The 19,532-nt window shown below is 43.6% G+C and overlaps 1 protein-coding gene across 4 annotated transcripts in view; it reads left to right on the plus strand.

Annotated features, from left to right (window-relative positions):
- Positions 1-19,532, plus strand: part of TNRC18 (trinucleotide repeat containing 18) — a 739,821-nt gene that overhangs the window by 657,923 nt on the left and 62,366 nt on the right. For 3 of the 4 annotated variants that reach the window (XM_073647820.1, XM_073647817.1, XM_073647818.1), the window contains 3 exons: positions 6,302-6,418; positions 8,003-8,167; positions 11,157-12,361. In XM_073647820.1, coding sequence (XP_073503921.1) covers positions 6,302-6,418; positions 8,003-8,167; positions 11,157-12,361 — 1,487 coding nt within the window. The remainder of the gene's footprint in view (positions 1-6,301; positions 6,419-8,002; positions 8,168-11,156; positions 12,362-19,532) is intronic. The other variant, XM_073647819.1, reaches the window with a different exon arrangement.

The raw sequence follows: 19,532 nt of genomic DNA on the forward strand, positions 1-19,532 counted from the left end.
GGCATCCGCGTGTATTGAAAACACCCATCAGGTGTTGAGAAAGCCGTCTTCTCCTTAGCCATCTGGGACATGGGGATCTGCCAGTAGCCCTTCGTCAGGTCAAGAGTGGTGATGTACCTCGCCGGTCCAAGCCTCTTGATGAGTTCGTCGACGCGGGGCATCGGGTATGCGTCACACTTTGATACCTCATTTAGCCGGCGGTAGTCATTACAAAACCTCCACTCTCCATTGGGTTTCGGCACGAGGACGATTGGGCTCGACCACCCACTCTTTGACTCCTCTATTACCCCGAGGTCTAACATCCTCTTCACCTCGGCCGAGATCACCTCCCGGCGTGCTTCCGGAATCCGATACGGCTTCAGATTCACTCGTACGTGCGGCTCTGTCAGCACATCATGCTCTACCACTTGAGTATGCCCCGGCAACTCTGAGAACAGCTCCCGATTCCGCTGTAGTAATTCTCGACACTGTTGCTTCTGGGCCGGTGATAGAGTCTCTGCAATAGTGACCTCTTTCCACCTTGCCTTCTGGTGCGGCTCCCAGGCAAGGAGTTTCCACAGGTTCACGGTCCCGCCACAGCTTGAGCAAATTTACATGATATATTTGATGCGGCTTTCTTCGGCCAGGCTGGTGGACTTTATAATTAACCTCGCTGACTTTCTCCACCACCTCGTATGGACCTTGCCATTTGGCGAGGAACTTGCTCTCGACGGTAGGGATCAGCACCAAAACACGGTCCCCGGGCTGGAACTGTCTTAGTCTCGCCGACCTGTTATAGACCCTCGCCTGGGCTTCCTGCGCCTGGAGTAGATGTTCCTTCACGATGGGCATCACCTTTGACTTTCTCTCCTGTAACTGGGCGACATGTTCGATGATACTCCGATGTGGCGTGACTTCAGCCTCCCAAGTTTCCTTGGCGATGTCTAGGAGACCTCTTGGATGCCGCCCATATAGGAGCTCAAATGGAGAGAAGCCAGTGGAGGCTTGAGGAACTTCTCTGACCGAGAAAAGCAGAAATGGGAGCAGGTAGTCCCAGTCTCACCCATCCTTTTCAACGACCTTCTTGAGCATCGCCTTTAAGGTCTTGTTGAAGCGTTCCACTAGGCCGTCCGTCTGTGGATGATAAACCGAGGTCCGAAGCTGAGTTATCTGAAGGACTCTGCAAAGCTCCTTCATCACCTTGCTCATGAAGGGGTTTCCTTGGTCTGTCAGAATCTCTTTTGGTAGACTTGTCCGAGCAAAAATATGGACCAGCTCTCGGGCTATACTTTTACTGGACATGTTCCTTAGGGGAACCGCTTCCGGATACCGAGTCGCATAGTCCATGACGACCAGGATATATTGGTGGCCCCGAGCTGATTTAACTAAGGGGTCCACGAGGTCCATGGCAATCCTCTCAAAGGGAACCTCTATCACAGGTAGTGGGACTAAGGGGCTACGGAAGTGGGAGGAGATAGCGGTTATTTGGCAGGTGGGGCAGGACCTACAATAGTTTTGAACTTCTTGATAACACCCTGGCCAATAAAACCTTCTCAGTATCCTCTCCTGAGTTTTCTCGACCCCTAGGTGTCCCCCCAGAACATGTGAATGGGCCATATCTAGCACCGCCGTCTGTATGGCCCCGGCACTAACAGCTGTTCCACTATCTCACCGCCCCTCAGTTTGGCCACCCGATATAGCAACTCCCCCTGCACTGCAAAGTGGGGGAATCTGGTGTCGGCCCCCGGCTCTTGGGCAACCCCATTACATACAGTAACCTGGTCGAACGCCCCTTTTAAGGTCAGGTCTCGAACTTGAGCAGTCCCAAAGTTCTCTCTGGACATATCTAACGCAGGGAGGTCGGCCTCCTCGGTCACCGTCTCACCCTCGTCACCGACAAGGACGCACAGTGGGAACTCCTCCATCAGAGACTTCGTCGGGGGTACTTCTTCAAGGACCTGGCTTTTCCCCATGCTACTTAGTCCAGTTCCCTTCCCCCACAAGTCCCAGAATAAGGAAAAATCACGGCCCAATATGACGGGATGTATCAGGTCCTTTACTACCCTGACTTCATGGGACTGGGCACCACCGTCTGTCCCCACTGTTACTGTGGCCACGGGATAGTCCTTGGCGTCACCATGGATGCACCGAACACCCAGGGTTTTGGAAGGGATCAACTTGTAGGGAAGGGTTGCTCTGATCAAGGTCAACAGACTCCCGGAGTCCAACAGCCCAAGCACTTTTACTCCATTAATGGACTCTGGACACGCCTGCGGCCCCTCACCGGGTCGACAGTCCACGCTACAGGCTGGATAGGCATAATAGGAGACCCGTCTGCCTAGGCTGCAGTCCATGGGCTCAGGGGATATTTGACACCTGGCGGCTACATGTCCAGGATTGTGACACCGCCAACAAACTATATCTTTACCAACCGTTCTAACGGCACCTTCAGTGGGAGTGGGACGTCCCCCAGTGGTGGCTCTAGACCCCTTCCGTGGTGAACCCGCCCCCTTTTGGGTATCCCAGTAGGGAGAAGTGACTGCATCCGGTTTCCCAAGAGATCTCTCGACTACCTGGTACCTCTCGACCAGGCCGATGAAGTCATCTGCGTTCTGGGGAACACCCTGGGCAACCCAGGTCTGTACTGGCTTGGGAAGGGAATGCATGAATCTGTCAATCACCACCCACTCAACCATCTGGGCCGGAGTGGAGGACTCCGGTTGTAGCCACTTCTGAACAAGATGCAGGAGGTCAAACATCTGCGAGCGAGGGGGTTTGTCGCTAGCATACGCCCAATGATGAACTCTTTGTGCTCTCACCGCCATATTTACTCCCAGACATGCTAAGATCTCTGTCTTTAGTTTGGGATACTCCTTAGCATCTTGCAGCGCCAAGTCAAAATACGCCTTCTGGGGTTCACCCGATAAATATGGTGCCAGAACCTCTGCCCACTGTGCTGGTGGAAATCTCTCCCGATCAGCCATCCTCTCAAAAACAGTCAGAAATGCTTCTACATCATCCCCAGGTGTCATCTTTTGCATGGCCCGCCTTACCGCCTTCCTGACGTGAGAATCATCAGTCGTCCCTGAGGGTGGGGCGGCCGCCCTGCTCTGGATGGCGTCCGCCAAAAGCTGTATCTGCTGTTGCGCCTCCTGCTGGTGCTGCTGCTGCGACTTTTGCTGCAACTGGATTTGCTGAAGCAACAGTTTGGTCGTCTCCTGGTGCTGCTGCTGCATGCTCTGCTGGGCCTGCTGCATACTCTGCTGGCTCTGTAGGTGTTGCTGCTGCATGCTCTGTTGGCTCTGGACCAGGTGCTTAATGAGCTCCTCCCTGCTGCTGGACTTCTCTGGCTGGCTTTCAGCCTTCACCCAGGACATCCACCGGTCTTTGTGGCAGGTACACGTGTTCCTGGAATCCTGCACGCACTCTCACACCAACTGTGGCAAGACGACTCGCTCGGCTCTCCCGGAGGCAGACTCACGTTCTCAGGTTACCTTTCTGCTGGTTTATTATCGGGCATAAACTCGTGCAGGGTTTCGCAGGAAAAAAAATAAACAAAGTATAGCTCAGTCCATAGATGAGCGGGTTCCGCCCACTCTCCGTAGCATAAACTGCACAGGTAACGTCCAGGTAACAAGCTCTGCAGTTTCCACAATACTGTCTGGAGACTTCCCTCTCCAGACCACACTCCACAAGGGAAAAAAAAAGGACTGAGCTTTTACACATTGCTCAGTCACACCCTGAGGGGAGGTAGGGGGAATGGCATCCCGTCCTCTTTGCCATTCCCATAAAACCGCACACCCTTTAACAGAGTAAATCTACCAGCATATAACATGCTGGCAGAAAAATAAAGTAGGTCTTAGTTCACACAGGAGAGCATCCTGAGTGACACATACCTCCCCTCACATATAAAACCAGTGACACTGTCACAGTATGTAAATGTTTGACTTTGCAGTAAGTAATAAAAATGCCTTAAAACATTCTCTATCTCTCTATCTCATTATTCTGGCATCTGGCAAATATTAACAATTATGGTAATCCTAATTAACCTAAAACGGGAAAGGTTTATTCTGATTTAGTGTCAGATATTAAGAAAAACATGCATATGTTATCCTACTAATACTGTGTGCAGTCTACCTACAAGAATTGTTGCTGTTTTGAGGGCAGTGTGGTCACATAAAAAATTGATTTGATTGAGACTTCTCTTTTACTCATTCCCTTTTTATTTTGCTAATCGAGAAAAATAAAATATTAACACTTCTACTTTTGAAAGCATTCTTACTTTGCACCATGTTTTCCACTCATGCCTGGAAGGTAACTGATCTGCTATTAGTAACATAGTAACATAGTTTTTATTGGGCACTTATAATTTGTTTTGTTAGTAAAAATTATATGGAGTCAAAAGAAAAAGAGAGGGGAGGTGCTCCCTAGTGTGAATCTGTTTAAATAAGGTGAACTAATAGAATGATAGGTGTCCTCTCACCTGGGAGCATTGTACTATGAGTACAGCATCACACAGAGTATGTGAAATGAATCCTCCTTGTCCACCTGTCACTCCAAACAACCAGATCCAAGTCCACCAAATGGAAAAAAATAGGTAGGTACGACAGAACATAGTCGGATATTACAATATTCCTCAATAAAGTTTTGTCAAACCTACCTGATTGATGATGACTTTATTCTCTGTATGAATCTACAGGTGCATCTCACTAAATTACAATATCATCAAAAAGTTAATTTATTTCAGTTCTTCAATGCAAAAAGTGAAACTCATATATAGAGTTATTACAAACAGAGTGATCTATTTCAAGTGTTTATTACTGTTAATGTTGATGATTATGGCTTACAGCCAATGAAAACACAAAAGTCATTATCTCAGTAAATTAAAATAATTAACAAAAAACACCTGCAAAGGCTTCCTAAGCGTTAAATAAAGGTCCCTTAGTCTGTTTCAGTAGGCTCCACAATCATGGGGAAGACTGCTGACTTGACAGATGTCCAGAAGGCAGTCATTGACACACTCCACAATGTCCCAGAGTTCCAATTTTTATTTGGAAATCAAGGTCCCAGAATCTGGAGGAAGAGTGTAGAGGCACACAATCCAAGCTGCTTGAGGTCTAGTGTGAAGTTTCCACAATCAATTATGGTTTGGGGAGCCTTGTCACCTGCTGGTGTAGGTCCACTGTGTTTTATCAAGATCAAAGTCAGCGCAGCCATCTACCAGGAAATTTTAGAGCTCTTCATGCTTCCCTCTGCCGACAAGCTTTTTGGAGATGGAAATTTCATTCTACAGCAGGACTTGGCACCTGTCCACACTGCCAAAAGTACCAATACCTGGTTTAAAAACAACAGCATCACTGTGCTTGATTGGCCAGCAAACTCGCCTGACCTTAACCCCATGGGGAATCTATGGGGTATTGTCAAGAGGAAGATGAGAGACACCAGACCCAACAATGCAGACGAGCTGAAGGCTGCTATCAAAGCAACCTGGGCTTCCATAACACCTCAGCAGTGCCACAGGCTGATCGCCTCCATGCCACGCCACATTGATGCAGTAATTGATGCTAAAGGAGCCCTGACCAAGTATTGAGTGCATTTACTGAACATACATTTCAGTAGGCCAACATTTCGGATTTTAAAATCATTTTTCATGGTGTAGTTATAAAGTATTCTAATTTACTGATATAATGACTTTTGTGTTTTCTTTGGCTGTAAGCCATAATCATCAACATTAACAGAAATAAACACTTGAAATAGATCACTCTATAATGACTCTATATAATATGAGTTTCACTTTTTGTATTGAAGAACTGAAATAAATTAACTTTTTGATTATATTCTAATTTAGTGAGAAGCACCTGTATACACATGGCACCCATAGAGACTAACTCAGTTTGCAGTGTTGGTTAGGAAAAAGCAGAAGAGAAGCATATAAATATCCTAAATACTGTTGCTAAAGCCTAAATGTGTTGAAAGGGAAAAAAAACAAACCGTGGGGTTCTTTTATATTTCAATCCAGCACATATTTGCTTATTAAAAAACAAATTGAATTTGTGGTCGGAAAACCTCTTCAAATTGACAAGACAGAACAGAGATCAAGTAGGAGTTGTATGGTACACCAAAAAGTAAGTTACTTGTGTGGCGATAAGAGAAGTAATCGGTAATAATTACTTCACAACAGGTGACCATATATGTGAAGTGTGTCTATTTCACCTTGTAGATCAAATTAGTTAGTACATAATTTTAAGATTGATTTGAAGTAAGCAAGATTTTATCTGAAAAAAAAGTCTTTTTTTTTATTACCAAGCTTTATATTTTCTAGGAAATTTAGAGCAGGATGAAGATACCGATCTTGTGTCTGTAGAGTTTGATGATGGTGATACAGGGCGAATTCCACTCTCTCATATCAGGCTGTTACCTCCAGATTATAAATTACAGTGTAAGTAAACCCAATCGTATCTAAGAGTGGTTATTTTTAACATTTGTTATTCAAATTACCATCCAAAATGTGTTCGTCAATCATAACATTAAAAACCATTAACAAGTGAAGTGATTAAAGGGGCTGTGCAGTTCTGTCTGCCACTGGCACCAAGAACAACTGAACAGTAGGGGTGGCAGTTGTTGCATCCTGACCGAGCTGGCATTGATGACCTATCCTAAGGCTAGGTCATCAATGTTAAGGTCCCAGGCAAACCCTTTAACATTGAACCACAGATCCCACGCTCAAGGGATGAAATATATAAGACAAGAAATAGTCAATTCTGTAAGTTGATGTGATGAAAACAAGGAAATTGGCCAAGTGTGACAATCTGAATGTCTTAGGCGAGTCAAATTGTGATGCCTAGGTGACTAGGTAAGAGCATCTCCAGAACATTTAATTTTGTGGGTTGTTCCTGGTATGAATTGGTTAGTTGCTACCAAAAGTAGACCAGGGATTGAGTGACAGACTTTCAAGACTTATTAATGCTTTTGGGGAGATAAGGCAAATTTATCTTGTGCAATCCCAAAGAACTAATGTAGCACAAACTGTGATACAAAGTAGTCAGAATGCACAGAGCATTGCAACTTGCTGCAAAATGTTTTCTGTGGCCTCAGACCGGTGCCTGTGCTGACACCTGTCCTCAGCCAAAAGTACATGATCAGAACTGGATCATAGAGCAATGAAAGAAGTTTGCCTGGTCTGATGAATCACGTTTTTTGAGCATTTGTATAGCCAAATGTGTGTACATTGTTTAGTTGTTGAAATACATGCCATCATGATGCTTTATGGGAAGGGGGCAATCTGACAGAGGCAGTGCGTTGCACTAAGCAATGTTCTACGCAATTCTTTGGATTCTAAAGGCCCCGTCACACTTAGCGACGCTACAGCGATCCCGACAACAATACGACCTGTCAGGGATCGTTGCTGCGTCGCTATGTGGTCGCTGGTGAGCTGTCAAACAAGCAGGCTCACCAGCGATCAGAGGAGCAGCGACATCGTGGAAAGAATCTTTCCACGATGTCCTGCTCCTGGTTACCAGCCTGTTGAAGCAGGAGCAGGCTGGTAACCATGATAAACAGCGGGTTACTAGGGGCACACGCGCACCTAGTAACCCGCTGTTTATCATGGTTACCAATATACTTGTTGTTTTTTCTCCTTTTTTTGAATATTGAGGTACTGCAGTATATTGATCAAAACATAGCAGGTTCAAGTCCCCTGTGAGGGTTTAAAAATGATTGAAGGTTAATTTTAAAAAAAGTTTGAAATATAAAATTATCCAATACTATAAACACCGTAGAGTAAAATTAGAAATGCGTGAATTGGCAATTTTGGGTCATCGCGTGTTCCAAAAAAAATGAATACAAGGAGACCAAAATACTGTATGCACCCCAATGGCAAACTTAATTGATGTCACTCAAAACTACAACAGGCTTTGCAAAAAAAACAAGCCCTTATATTGCTATGTGTAATATTAGATGTGTGGTTTTAATGGTATGGCTGACTGGTGTAATTAATACAAAATTATGCCTTGTTTTTTTTCAGGTGCAGAACCATCACCTGCTCTCTTGGTACCTAGTGCAAAAAGAAAAATTCGTAAGCCGAGCAAGGAAAAAAATCACGTAAAGGAAGACAGTAAAATTGTTTCTGAAGAAATTATAGAAAATAGAAAACCTAGGGGGCGTAAACCAAGCATCAAGCAAATTTTAGGTAAATTTCATCAATTTATAATATTTAAGTAAATAAATTGTCTCATGTTACTAAATGGGTAAAATTGCAAAGTGCTTGCAAAAGCAAGCAACTTTGCAATTTACCCCTTATTAACAACCCTCTCCATTCTCAAGAACTGAGAGAGAGGTGTATCAGGGGTGGCCGGTTTCCTAGGAAAAGAGCGGGCAATTGCATGGTCTATGCCAGGGGTCCTCAAACTTTTTAAACAGGGGGCCAGTTTACGGTCCCTCAGACCATTGGAGGGCCGGAATATAGTTTTTTAAAAAAAACTATGAACAAATTACTATGCACACTGCACATATCTTATTTTGTAGTAAAAAAAAACAATACAGGAACAAATACAATATTTAAAATGAAGAACAAGTAAAGTTAAATCAACCGGTATTTCAATAGGTAGGTAACTGTACCCAATAGGCAGCATAGGTCCTCAATAGGCAGGTAAATGTCCTCAATAGGCAGGTAAATATCCTAAATAGGCAGGTAAATGTCCCCAATAGGCAGGTAAATATCCCCAATAGGCAGCATAGGTCTCCAATAGGCTGGTAAATGTACCCAATAGGCAGCATAGGTCCCCAATAGGCAGGTAAATGTACCCAATAGGCAGCATAGGTCCTCAATAGGCAGGTAAATGTCCCCAATAGGCAGGTAAATGTCCCAAATAGGCAGCATAGGTCCCCAATAGGCAGGTAAATGTCCCAAATAGGCAGCATAGGTCCCCAATAGGCAGGTAAATATCCCCAATAGGCAAGTAAATGTCCCCAATAGGCAGGTAAATGTCCCCAATAGGCAGCATAGGTCCTCAATAGGCAGGCTGTTTACCCCTTATAATGCCCCATTCAGGATGTCACCCCCCCCCCCCATATAATGCCCCATGCTGGATGTCACCCCCCATATAATGCCCCATGCAGCATGTCACCCCCCCCATATAATGCCCCATGCTGGATGTCACCCCCCCATATAATGCCCCATTCAGGATGTCACCCCGCCCCCATATAATGACCCATGCAGGATATCACTCCCCTGTCTTTATAATGCCCAATTCAGGATGTCACCCCCCCATATAATGCCCCATGCTGGATGTCACCCCCCATATAATGCCCCATGCAGCATGTCACCCCCCCATATAATGCCCCATTCAGGATGTCACCCCCCCCCATATATTGCCCCATTCAGGATTCCACCCCCCCCCCCCATATAATGCCACATGCAGGATGTCACCCCTAATATTATGTCCCATGCCTCCGGCATTGTCCCTCTCTGCGGTCCCTGTGACGGCACTCGGGAGGGCGCGGTGTAAAGACGTCACCGCGCCCTCTGACCTGAGACGTCACAGGGAGCGCAGACCAGGAAGATAGCGGATCTGCGGAGGCACGGGGAGAGGTAAGTATCCAGCTGCCAGGGCTCTGAGAAAGCGGGGGGAAGGGCGGGCGCTGCCACCGCTCTCCTCTGCCCACAGCCCGGCGGGCTGGATAAAAGTCCTCCGCGGGCCGCAGTTTGAGGGCCCCTGGTCTATGCTTTAGGGTATGTGCACACGATGCAGAAATGCTCAGGATTTTTTCCTGAGCGTTTCTGCATCTCTCTGGCAGGAAAAAACGCATGCGGATTGTACATGCGGTTTCCTGCCAGGGACATGCGGAAATGAAGCGGTCTTCACTTTCATTTCTGCATGCGGGTTGACAAGCGCTTCCCAAGCGATTTTAGCATCACTTGGAAAGTGCTTGTCAACTTTACACTATATAAATCCATGCAACCGGCATGGATTTATATAGTGTGAATGTCAAAAAATAAAAAATAAATCTATACTTTACCCTATGATGGCCCCCGGTGTCCTGCTTCGCTCGGTCCCGGCTGCCGGCAGTGAAGACTTTAGGACCTTCCGACGTCAGCGTCACGTGACCCGTCACATGACTCTGACGTCAGCGAAGGTCCTTCATTCAACCGGGAAGCCAGCAGGACGCAGCGCGGGCCGTCAGAAGGTGAGAATATATGTATTTTTTATTTTATTCTTTTTTTTTTAATGGTACCTGGGTCTGGATGCGAGTCCTCTCATCCACACCCGGGTACCATCCGCACATTAGACCGCATGAAAAGCGCATCAACATATACAGTGATGCGGATTCCATGCGGTCTAATGCAAGTCAATGGCGGCAAAAGAGCAGCGTTTCCGCAAAATTAATTGACATGCTGCGGACTTTTGACCGCAGCGTTTACGCTGCGGAAAAATCCGCATCATGGGCACAGCACATGCGGATTTCAATTGGGGAACATTGCTGCCCTTCTACCATGCGTTTTTAATGCGTTTCCGCGGCGTTTACGCAACTGCAAAAACGCCGCGGAAACGCATGAAAAACGCATCGTTTGAACTCAGCCTTAGAGTCTGCAACTGCGTCAGTGTCCCTGCACTTCTTCCATGCTGGAAAGGCAGAGCTGCCTCTCCTTGCAGCAAGAGAGAGCACACAGTACAGACCAGCAATTTGACCATATTGTTGGTCTGAACTGTCATCTTTAAAAGCACACCGCTGCTGGCAAGACGAGAGGCAAAGCAGTGGTGTAGTTCTGAATAAATAAGATAGAACTGTTTTAAAGAATTTTCCATTTCTAATATTTAAATTGACTATTAAACATAATTTCGCATTACTTACATTCCCCTGCTTCAGGAATGCCTCTTCAGAGCCAGTTCCGGTATCGTTAAAGGGCTTTAGTGGAGATATCCTTACTACAGAACAGATGACTTCTGCAGCCCATCACTGGGCTTAGCAGCCTGTGCTGTTCACATTGGGCCAGCCAATTGGAATTTAAAAATTATATATGGAAAACACCCTTAAGCTATGTACAGTATATTGCTATATTTTATATAAACTATTTTTTATGCTTTATGGTAACAAAAGGTTGTGTGTTTGTGTGTGTGTACTGGAATAAAACCTAAATAAAAATATGTATACACATATCAAAATATTTTTTTTTTCAGAAGAATCCATCAAAGAAAATGCAAGTAAGGATACCCTAGAGACATGTAAGGCAATAGATGAAGACAAAGTAAATGCAAAAATAGATCAAGAAAGTCTAAAAATTAATTTGGAGACATCTACATCAACGAATGATAGAAAGCACCACCAAAAAATGAAAATTGCAAAAAACTTTAATCCTAATGCTCCTTTCAGTAATGTAGATTGTGGGGATCTGTACTGTGAAACAGCTGGAAATGGAATCAATCAAACGATCTTAAAAGGAAAAATCAATTCAAAACGGAGACTGAAACAGGAAAGAAAAACGGGGTCTACATCTATGGACAGCAAATGTCTGAATAATGATGGGCAGCTGTTAATAAAATTAGACCATGAAGGAGTTATGTCTCCAAAGACTAAGAAAACTAAAGAGGCTATGCTGAGACTTGAACATTCTAACAATGTAGTAAGAAAAATTCGCAAAAAAATGACTGGTGGAATTTGCTCTAATGTAGGTTCCAACAAGCAGAAAGAGAAACATTCTGGATTGAAGTCTCAGATTAGAGAAAACTTTTATGTTTCCAAGGGGAATAAACTCACAGGAAATGGCTCCAAAATCATATCTGATGTAAAAAAAGGAAGGAAAAAAAAGGAAGGACAGATAGAGACCAGTAACAGCAGCTCAGAGTCTGAGGAAGATGTTAAGAGAAATAAACGGAAGAGAAAAGGACAGCACAGCTCTAAAAATTCAAGATCTTCAATATCGAAGTCCTCAGCCTCTACCAACAGCAGCTCTTCTTCTTCCTCCTCCTCTTCTTCATCATCCTCTTCATCTTCCTCACATTCTTCTTCTTCAACATCTTTCTCTTCTAGCTCCAGTTCTTCCTGCTCGTCATCTTCTTCCTCATGTTTAACAGATGATGCCTCCTCAAGCTGCTCAGAAGATGATGCTGCAACTACTGCTTCCATCCAATCAGATAATCAAAAGAACCCATGCAGATATGTAAAACCTTGCAGCACATCCAAAGCTATGATGCAGATTAAACAGCAAAAACAAGAACAGCAAAGGGGTAGTAAAGGCAAACCAAAAAAGAGAGAAGGCATACATCTACCTACAACCAAGGAACTAGCCAAAAGGCAAAGATTGCCTTCTGTTGAGAATAGGCCTAAAATTGCTGCATTCCTGCCTGCTAGACAACTTTGGAAATGGTTTGGTAAACCTACACAGGTAACTAGTTTATTTGTGTCAAACTTATCACAATAAATTATTCTATTAACATTTCTGTCCTGACTTGTTTATCCTATATTTGTACCTCCCCCTTACTGAAGTGATAATTGCAACTTTTCAAGGCTGGTGAATTTTTTGTTTTTGTGCTTTTCTTTTTACCCCTTCTTTCAAGATTTATAACTTGTCTTTTTGGGAAACAAGCTGTATGGAGACCATTTAATTTTCACATATAATGTACTTAAAAATGGGGAAAAAATACCAAAGTGCAGTCAAATGTTGAAAAAATGTAATTCCAACTGTTTTTTGAGTTTCATTTTTACAGCTTTCAGTGTGCCCAAGCATATAAAAGTTGATTTTTTTAATTTTTATTTTAGTTAGTGGTTATAAAAACTTCAGAACTTTGTTGAAAAAAAAAAATTTTGTCTTGACAGTTTCTGAAAGCTAACTTATTTTTTCTTCAATGGCGCTGTGCTTGTGTTAGTGCACTGATCTGTAGATTTTATAAATCCCATTTTTGAGGCACCTAACGTTTTGTTTGATTGTTTTTAATTTCTCTTTTAGTTGTGATTGCTGCAGCCAAAAAACAGTTATTCTGGCGTTTGTTTGGTTATCGATTTGATATTTAAATTTATTTAAAGTTTAAATAATTTTATATTTTGATAGATTTTCATGCATATGATACAAAATGTTTTTTTTTTCCTTTTTTTTCATTACTTTATTTTTCAAACTGGGAAAGTGGGGTGATTTTAAACTTTTTATATATATATATACGTGGTCAAAATTGTTGGTGCCCCTCGTTTAATGAAAGAAAAACCCACAATGGTCGCAGAAATAACTTGAATCTGACAAAAGTAATAATAAATTAAAAATCTATGGAAATGAACAAATGAAAGTCAGACATTACTTTTCAACCCTGCTTCCACAGAATTTAAAAAAAAAAATTAACCTCATGAAATAGGCCTGGACACAAATGATGGTACCCCTGAAAATAATGTGACAAAAGGGACATTTTAAATCATGTTGTGTCCACTAATTAGCATCACAGGTGTCTACAATCTTGTAATCAGTCAGTGGGCCTGTATATATGGCTACAGATACTCACTGTGCTGTTTGGTGACATGGTATATATCACACTCAACATGGACCAGAGGAAGCAAAGGAAAGAGTTGTCTCAGGAGATTAGAAAGAAAGTTATAGACAAGCATGTTAAAGGTAAAGGTTATAAGACCATCTCCAAGCAGCTTGATGTTCCTGTGACTACAGTTGCACATATTATTCCGAAATTTAAGATCCATGGGACTGTAGCCAACCTCCCTGGACGCAGGAGGAAAATTGATGACAAATCAAAGAGATAATACGAATGGTAACAAAAGAGCCCAGGAAAAATACTAAAGAGATTAATGGTGAACTTCAAGCTCAAGGAACATCAGTGTCAGATCACACCATCCGTCGTTGTTTGATCCAGAGTGGACTTCATGGGAGACAACTAAGGAGAACTCCATTGTTGAAGCAAAAATCATAAAAAAGCCAGACTGGAATTTGCCAAACTACATGTTGACAAGCCACAAAGCTTCTGGGAGAATGTCCTATGGACAGATGAGACAAAAATGGAAGTTTTTGGCAAGGCACAGACAGAAAAATGAAGCATATCAAGAAAAGAACACTGTCCCTACTGTGAAACATGGTGGAGGCTCTGTTATGTTCTGGGGCTGCTTTGCTGCATCTGGCACAGGGTTTCTTGAATCTGTGCAGGGTACAATGAAACCTCAAGACTATCAAGGGATTCTAGACAGAAATGTGCTGCCCAGAGTCAGAAAACTTGGTCTCGGTCGCAGGTCATGGGTCTTGCAACAGGGTAACGACCCAAAACACACAGCTAAAACACCCAAGAATGGCTAAGAGGAAAACATTGGACTATTCTGAAGTGGCCTTCTATGAGCCCTAACCTAAATCCTATTGAGCATCTTTGGAAAGAGCTGAAAAATGCCGTCTGGAAAAGGCAACCTTCAAACACGAGACAACTGGAGCAGTTTGTTCATGAGGAGTGGGCCAAAATACCTGTCGAGAGGTGCAGAAGTCACATTGACAGTTGCAGGAATCGTTTGATTGCAGTGATTGCCTCAAAAGGTTGTTCAACAAAATATTAAGTTAAGAGTACCATCATTTCTGTCCGGGCCTATTTTATGAGTTTCATTTTTTTTTAAATTCTGTGGAAGCAGGGTTGAAAGGCAATGTCTGACTTTCATTTGTTCATTTTTAAAGATTTTTAATTTATTAATACTTTTATCAGATTCAAGTTATTTCTGTGACCATTGTGAGTTTTTCTTTCATTAAACGAGGGGTACCAACAATTTTGACCATGTCTGTGTGTATATGTGTATATATATATACACACACACAGCTCTAGCAAAAATTAAGAGACCACTGCACAGTTCTTTAAAAATCCCCATCTCTACATGTCTGACAGCCATTCCATTCCAGTGTCAGTTGAATTCCAACCAAAGTCCACCTCATTCTACTTATTAATGTGCATCTGATTAGGTGATCACCTGAACCAAATCTTATATAACGAGGGAAAGTATAAAAAACACTGCTGTGGTCTAAACAATCCTCTAAAACATGAGTATTGGTGTTTCTAAATGAATAAGAACTTGTTTTCTTTGGATTATTTGATGTCTGAAAGCACTGTTTCTCTGTTTCTTTTTTATTATTTTGACGATTTCTCATTTGCAAATAAATACAACATACTTAGCTTTGAATTTCGGAGACATGTTGTCAGTAGTTTATAGAATAAAACAACAATGTACATTTTACTCAAAAATATACCTATAAAAAGAAAAATCAGAGAAAATGAAAATTTTGCAGAGCTGTGTATATATATGTATATATATATATATATATATATATATATATATATAATACTGTATGTAGGTGTATATATATATATATATATATATAATATGTAGGTGTGTGTATATATCTATATATACATATTGTATATACAGTATATATACACCTACATATTATGTTATATATATATACCTACATTATATATAATGTAGATATATATATAATATGTAGGTGTGTATATATATATATATATATATATATATAATATGTAGGTGTGTGTGATTGTATGTATATATATATATATATATCACACACACACCTACATATTATATATATATATATATACAGTACAGACCAAAAGTTTAGACACACCCCATTTAAAGATTTTTCTGTATTTTCTTGACTATGAAAATTGTACATTCACACTGAAGGCATCAAAACTATGAATTTACACATGTGGAATTATATACTTAACAAAAAAGTGTGAAATAACTGAAAATATGTCTTATATTCTAGATTCTTCAAAGTAGCCACCTTTTGCTTTGATGACTGCTTTGCACACTCTTGGCATTCTCTTGATGAGCTTCAAGAGGTAGTCACCGGAAATGGTCTTCCAACAATCTTGAAGGAGTTTCCAGAGATACTTAGCACTTGTTGGCCCTTTTGCCTTCACTCCGCGGTCCAGCTCACCCCAAACCATCTCGATTGGGTTCAGGTCTGGTGACTGTGGAGGCCAGGTCATCTGGCGTAGCACCCCATCACTCTCCTTCTTGGTCAAATAGCCCTTACACAGCCTGGAGGTGTGTTTGGGGTCATTGTCCTGTTGAAAAATAAATGATGGTCCAACTAAACGCAAACCGGATGGAATAGCATTCCGCTGCAAGATGCTGTGGTAGCCATGCTGGTTCAGTATGCCTTCAATTTTGTATAGATCCCCAACAGTGTAACCAGCAAAGCACCCCCACACCATCATACCTCCTCCTCCATGCTTCATGGTGGGAACCAGGCATGTAGAGTCCATCCGTTCTCCTTTTTTGCGTCGCACAAAGACACGATGGTTGGAACCAAAGATCTCAAATTTGGACTCATCAGACCAAAGCACAGATTTCCACTGGTCTAATATCCATTCCTTGTGTTCTTTAGCTCAAACAAGTCTCTTCTGCTTGTTGCCTGTCCTTAGCAGTGGTTTCCTAGCAGCTATTTTACCATGAAAGCCTGCTGCACAAAGTCTCCTCTTAACAGTTGTTGAAGAGATGTGTCTGCTGCTAGAACTCTGTGTGGCATTGACCTGGTCTCTAATCTGATCTCCTGTTAACCTGAGATTTCTGAGGCTGATGATTCATATAAACTTATCCTCAGAAGCAGAGGTGACTCTTGGACTTCCTCTCCTGGGGCGGTCCTCATGTGAGCCAGTTTCTTTGTAGCGCTTGATGGTTTTTGCAACTGCACTTGGGGACACTTTCAAAGTTTTCCCAATTTTTCGCACTGACTGACCTTCATTTCTTAAAGTAATGATTGCTACTCGTTTTTCTTTACTTACCTGCTTTTTTCTTGGCATAAGAAAAATTCTAACAATCTATTCATTAGGACTATCAGCTGTGTATCCACCAGACTTCTGCACACAACTGATGGTCCCAACCCCATTTATAAGGCAAGAAATCCCACTTATTAAACCTGACAGGGCACACCTGTGAAGTGAAAACCATTTCCGGTGACTACCTCTTGAAGCTCATCAAGAGAATGCCAAGAGTGTGCAAAGCAGTCATCAAAGCAAAAGGTGGCTACTTTGAAGAACCTAGAATATAAGATATTTTCAGTTGTTTCGCACTTTTTTTGTTAAGTACATAATTCCACATGTGTTAATTCATAGTTTTGATGCCTTCAGTGTGAATGTACAATTTTCAAAGTCATGAAAATACAGAAAAATCTTTAAATGAGAAGGTGTGTCCAAACTTTTGGTCTGTACTGTATAATATGTAGGTATATATATGTATATACATATATATATAATATGTAGGTATATATAATATAACACTACAAGCGTCCCTCTGTCTGAAGCCTCTATAGACTGCACAAGTGCGACATGCCTGCGCAGTCTGGCTCCAGACAGAAGAACGCATGGAGCCGTTACAGGTAAGAGGAGTGTATGGCGCCGGAGATCACGGTATGCATAGACACTGAACGCATACCGTGATCTTCGGCAACATATTTACATACTTACCTGATCGGGAGGAGCGTTGCCGCGGCACCTCTCTTCTCGCCGGAGACCGGGGCAGGAGTGAAGGCGTCTGAATCTGCACATAGTTCCATCCGGAGCCATTTTACTGAAGACACATTTGCAGTGTGTCTTCAGCAAAATGGCGCCAGACAGCGCGGTATGGGCACGCGCGTACTCCAGCGCCGCACTCCTCCCCCGACCTCCGGCAGAACAGGACACCGCAGCGCTGGAGCACAGGGAAGAAAGGTGAGTATAAGTGTTTGTTTTTTTTGTATGTGTGCAGCGTGAAATGGATGAGGGGGCCACACATATCAGGATTGGGGGTTGAGGGGGCCACACATACCAGGATTGGGGGATGAGGGGGCCACACATACCAGGATTGGGGATGAGGGAACCATGCATACCAGGATTGGGGGATGAGGGGTACCATGCATACCAGGATTGTGGTATGAGGGGACCATGCATACCAGGATTGGGAGGTGAGGGGTGCCATGCATACCAGCATTGGGGATGATGGGTGCCATGCATACCAGCATTGGGGATGAGGAGTACCATGCATACCAGGATAGGAATATGGGGTACCATGCATACCAGGATGATGGATGGGTTGCCATGCATACCAGGATGAGGGGTAACATGCATACCAGTATAGGGATGAGGGGTACCATGCATACCAGGATAGGAATATGGGGTACCATGCATACCAGGATGATTGATGGGTTGCCATGCATACCAGGATGAGGGGTACCATGCATACCAGTATAGGGATGAGGGGTACCATGCATACCAGAATAGGAATATGTGGTGCCATGCATGCCAGGATAGGGATGAGGGGGCCATACATACCAGGCTGGGGATGAGGAAGCCATGCATATCAGGATTGGGGGATGAGGGGTACCATGCATACCAGGATTGGGAGGTGAGGGGGGCCATGCATACCAGGATTGGGGATGAGGGGTGCAATGCATACCATCATTGGGAATGAGGGGTGCCATGCATACCAGCATTGGGGATGAGGAGTACCATGCATACCAGGATAGGAATTTGGGGTACCATGCATACCAGGATGATGGATGGGGTGCCATGCATACCAGGATGAGGGGTACCATGCATACCAGAATAGGGTTGAGTGGTACCATGCATACCAGGATAGGAATGTGGGGTACCATGCATACCAGGATGAGGGATGGAGTGCCATGCATACCAGGATTGAGGGATGAGGAGACTATACATACCAGAATAGGGATGTTGGGTACCATGCATACCAGGATGAGGGATGGGGTGCCATGCATACCAGGATGAGGGGTACCATACATACCAGGATAGGGATGCGGGGTACCATGCATACCAGGATAGGAATGCGGGGTACCATGCATACCAGGATGAGGGATGGAGTGCCATGCATACCAGGATAGGGATGAGGAGTGCCATGCATACCAGGATTGGGGATCAGGGGTACCATGCATACCAGAATAGGGATGAGGGGTACCATGCATACCAGAATAGGGATGTGGGTTACCATGCATACCAGGAAGAGGGATGGGGTGCCATGCTTACCAGGATGAGGGGTACCATGCATACCAGAACAGGGATGAGGGGTACCATGCATACCAGGATAGGAATGCGGGGTACCATGCATACCAGGATGAGGGATGGAGTGCCATGCATACCAGGATAGGGATGAGGAGTGCCATGCATACCAGGATTGGGGATGAAGAAGCCATGCATACCAGGATGAGGGATTGGGTACCATACATACCAGGATTGGGGGATGATGGGTGCCATACATACTAGGATTGGGATGAGTTGTGCCATGTATTTGAAATTTGGGATGAGGGGCCCATGCATACCAGGATGAGAGATGGGGTGCCATGCATACCTGGATTGGGGATGTGGGGTGCCATGCAAACCAGGATTGGTGATGAGGGGTGCCATGCATACCAGGATTGGGGATGACGGGTGCCATACAAACCAGGATTGGGGATGAGGGTTGCCATGCATACCAGGATTGGGGATGAGGGGTGCCATGCATACCAGGATTGGGGATGAGGGGTGCCATGCATACCAGGATTGAGGATGAGGGGTGCCATGCATACCAGGATT

Source organism: Phyllobates terribilis, unplaced genomic scaffold (genome assembly GCF_046119375.1).
Source record: "Phyllobates terribilis strain yellow unplaced genomic scaffold, ASM4611937v1 Scaffold_9__5_contigs__length_417890890, whole genome shotgun sequence".
Lineage (NCBI taxonomy): Eukaryota > Metazoa > Chordata > Amphibia > Anura > Dendrobatidae > Phyllobates > Phyllobates terribilis.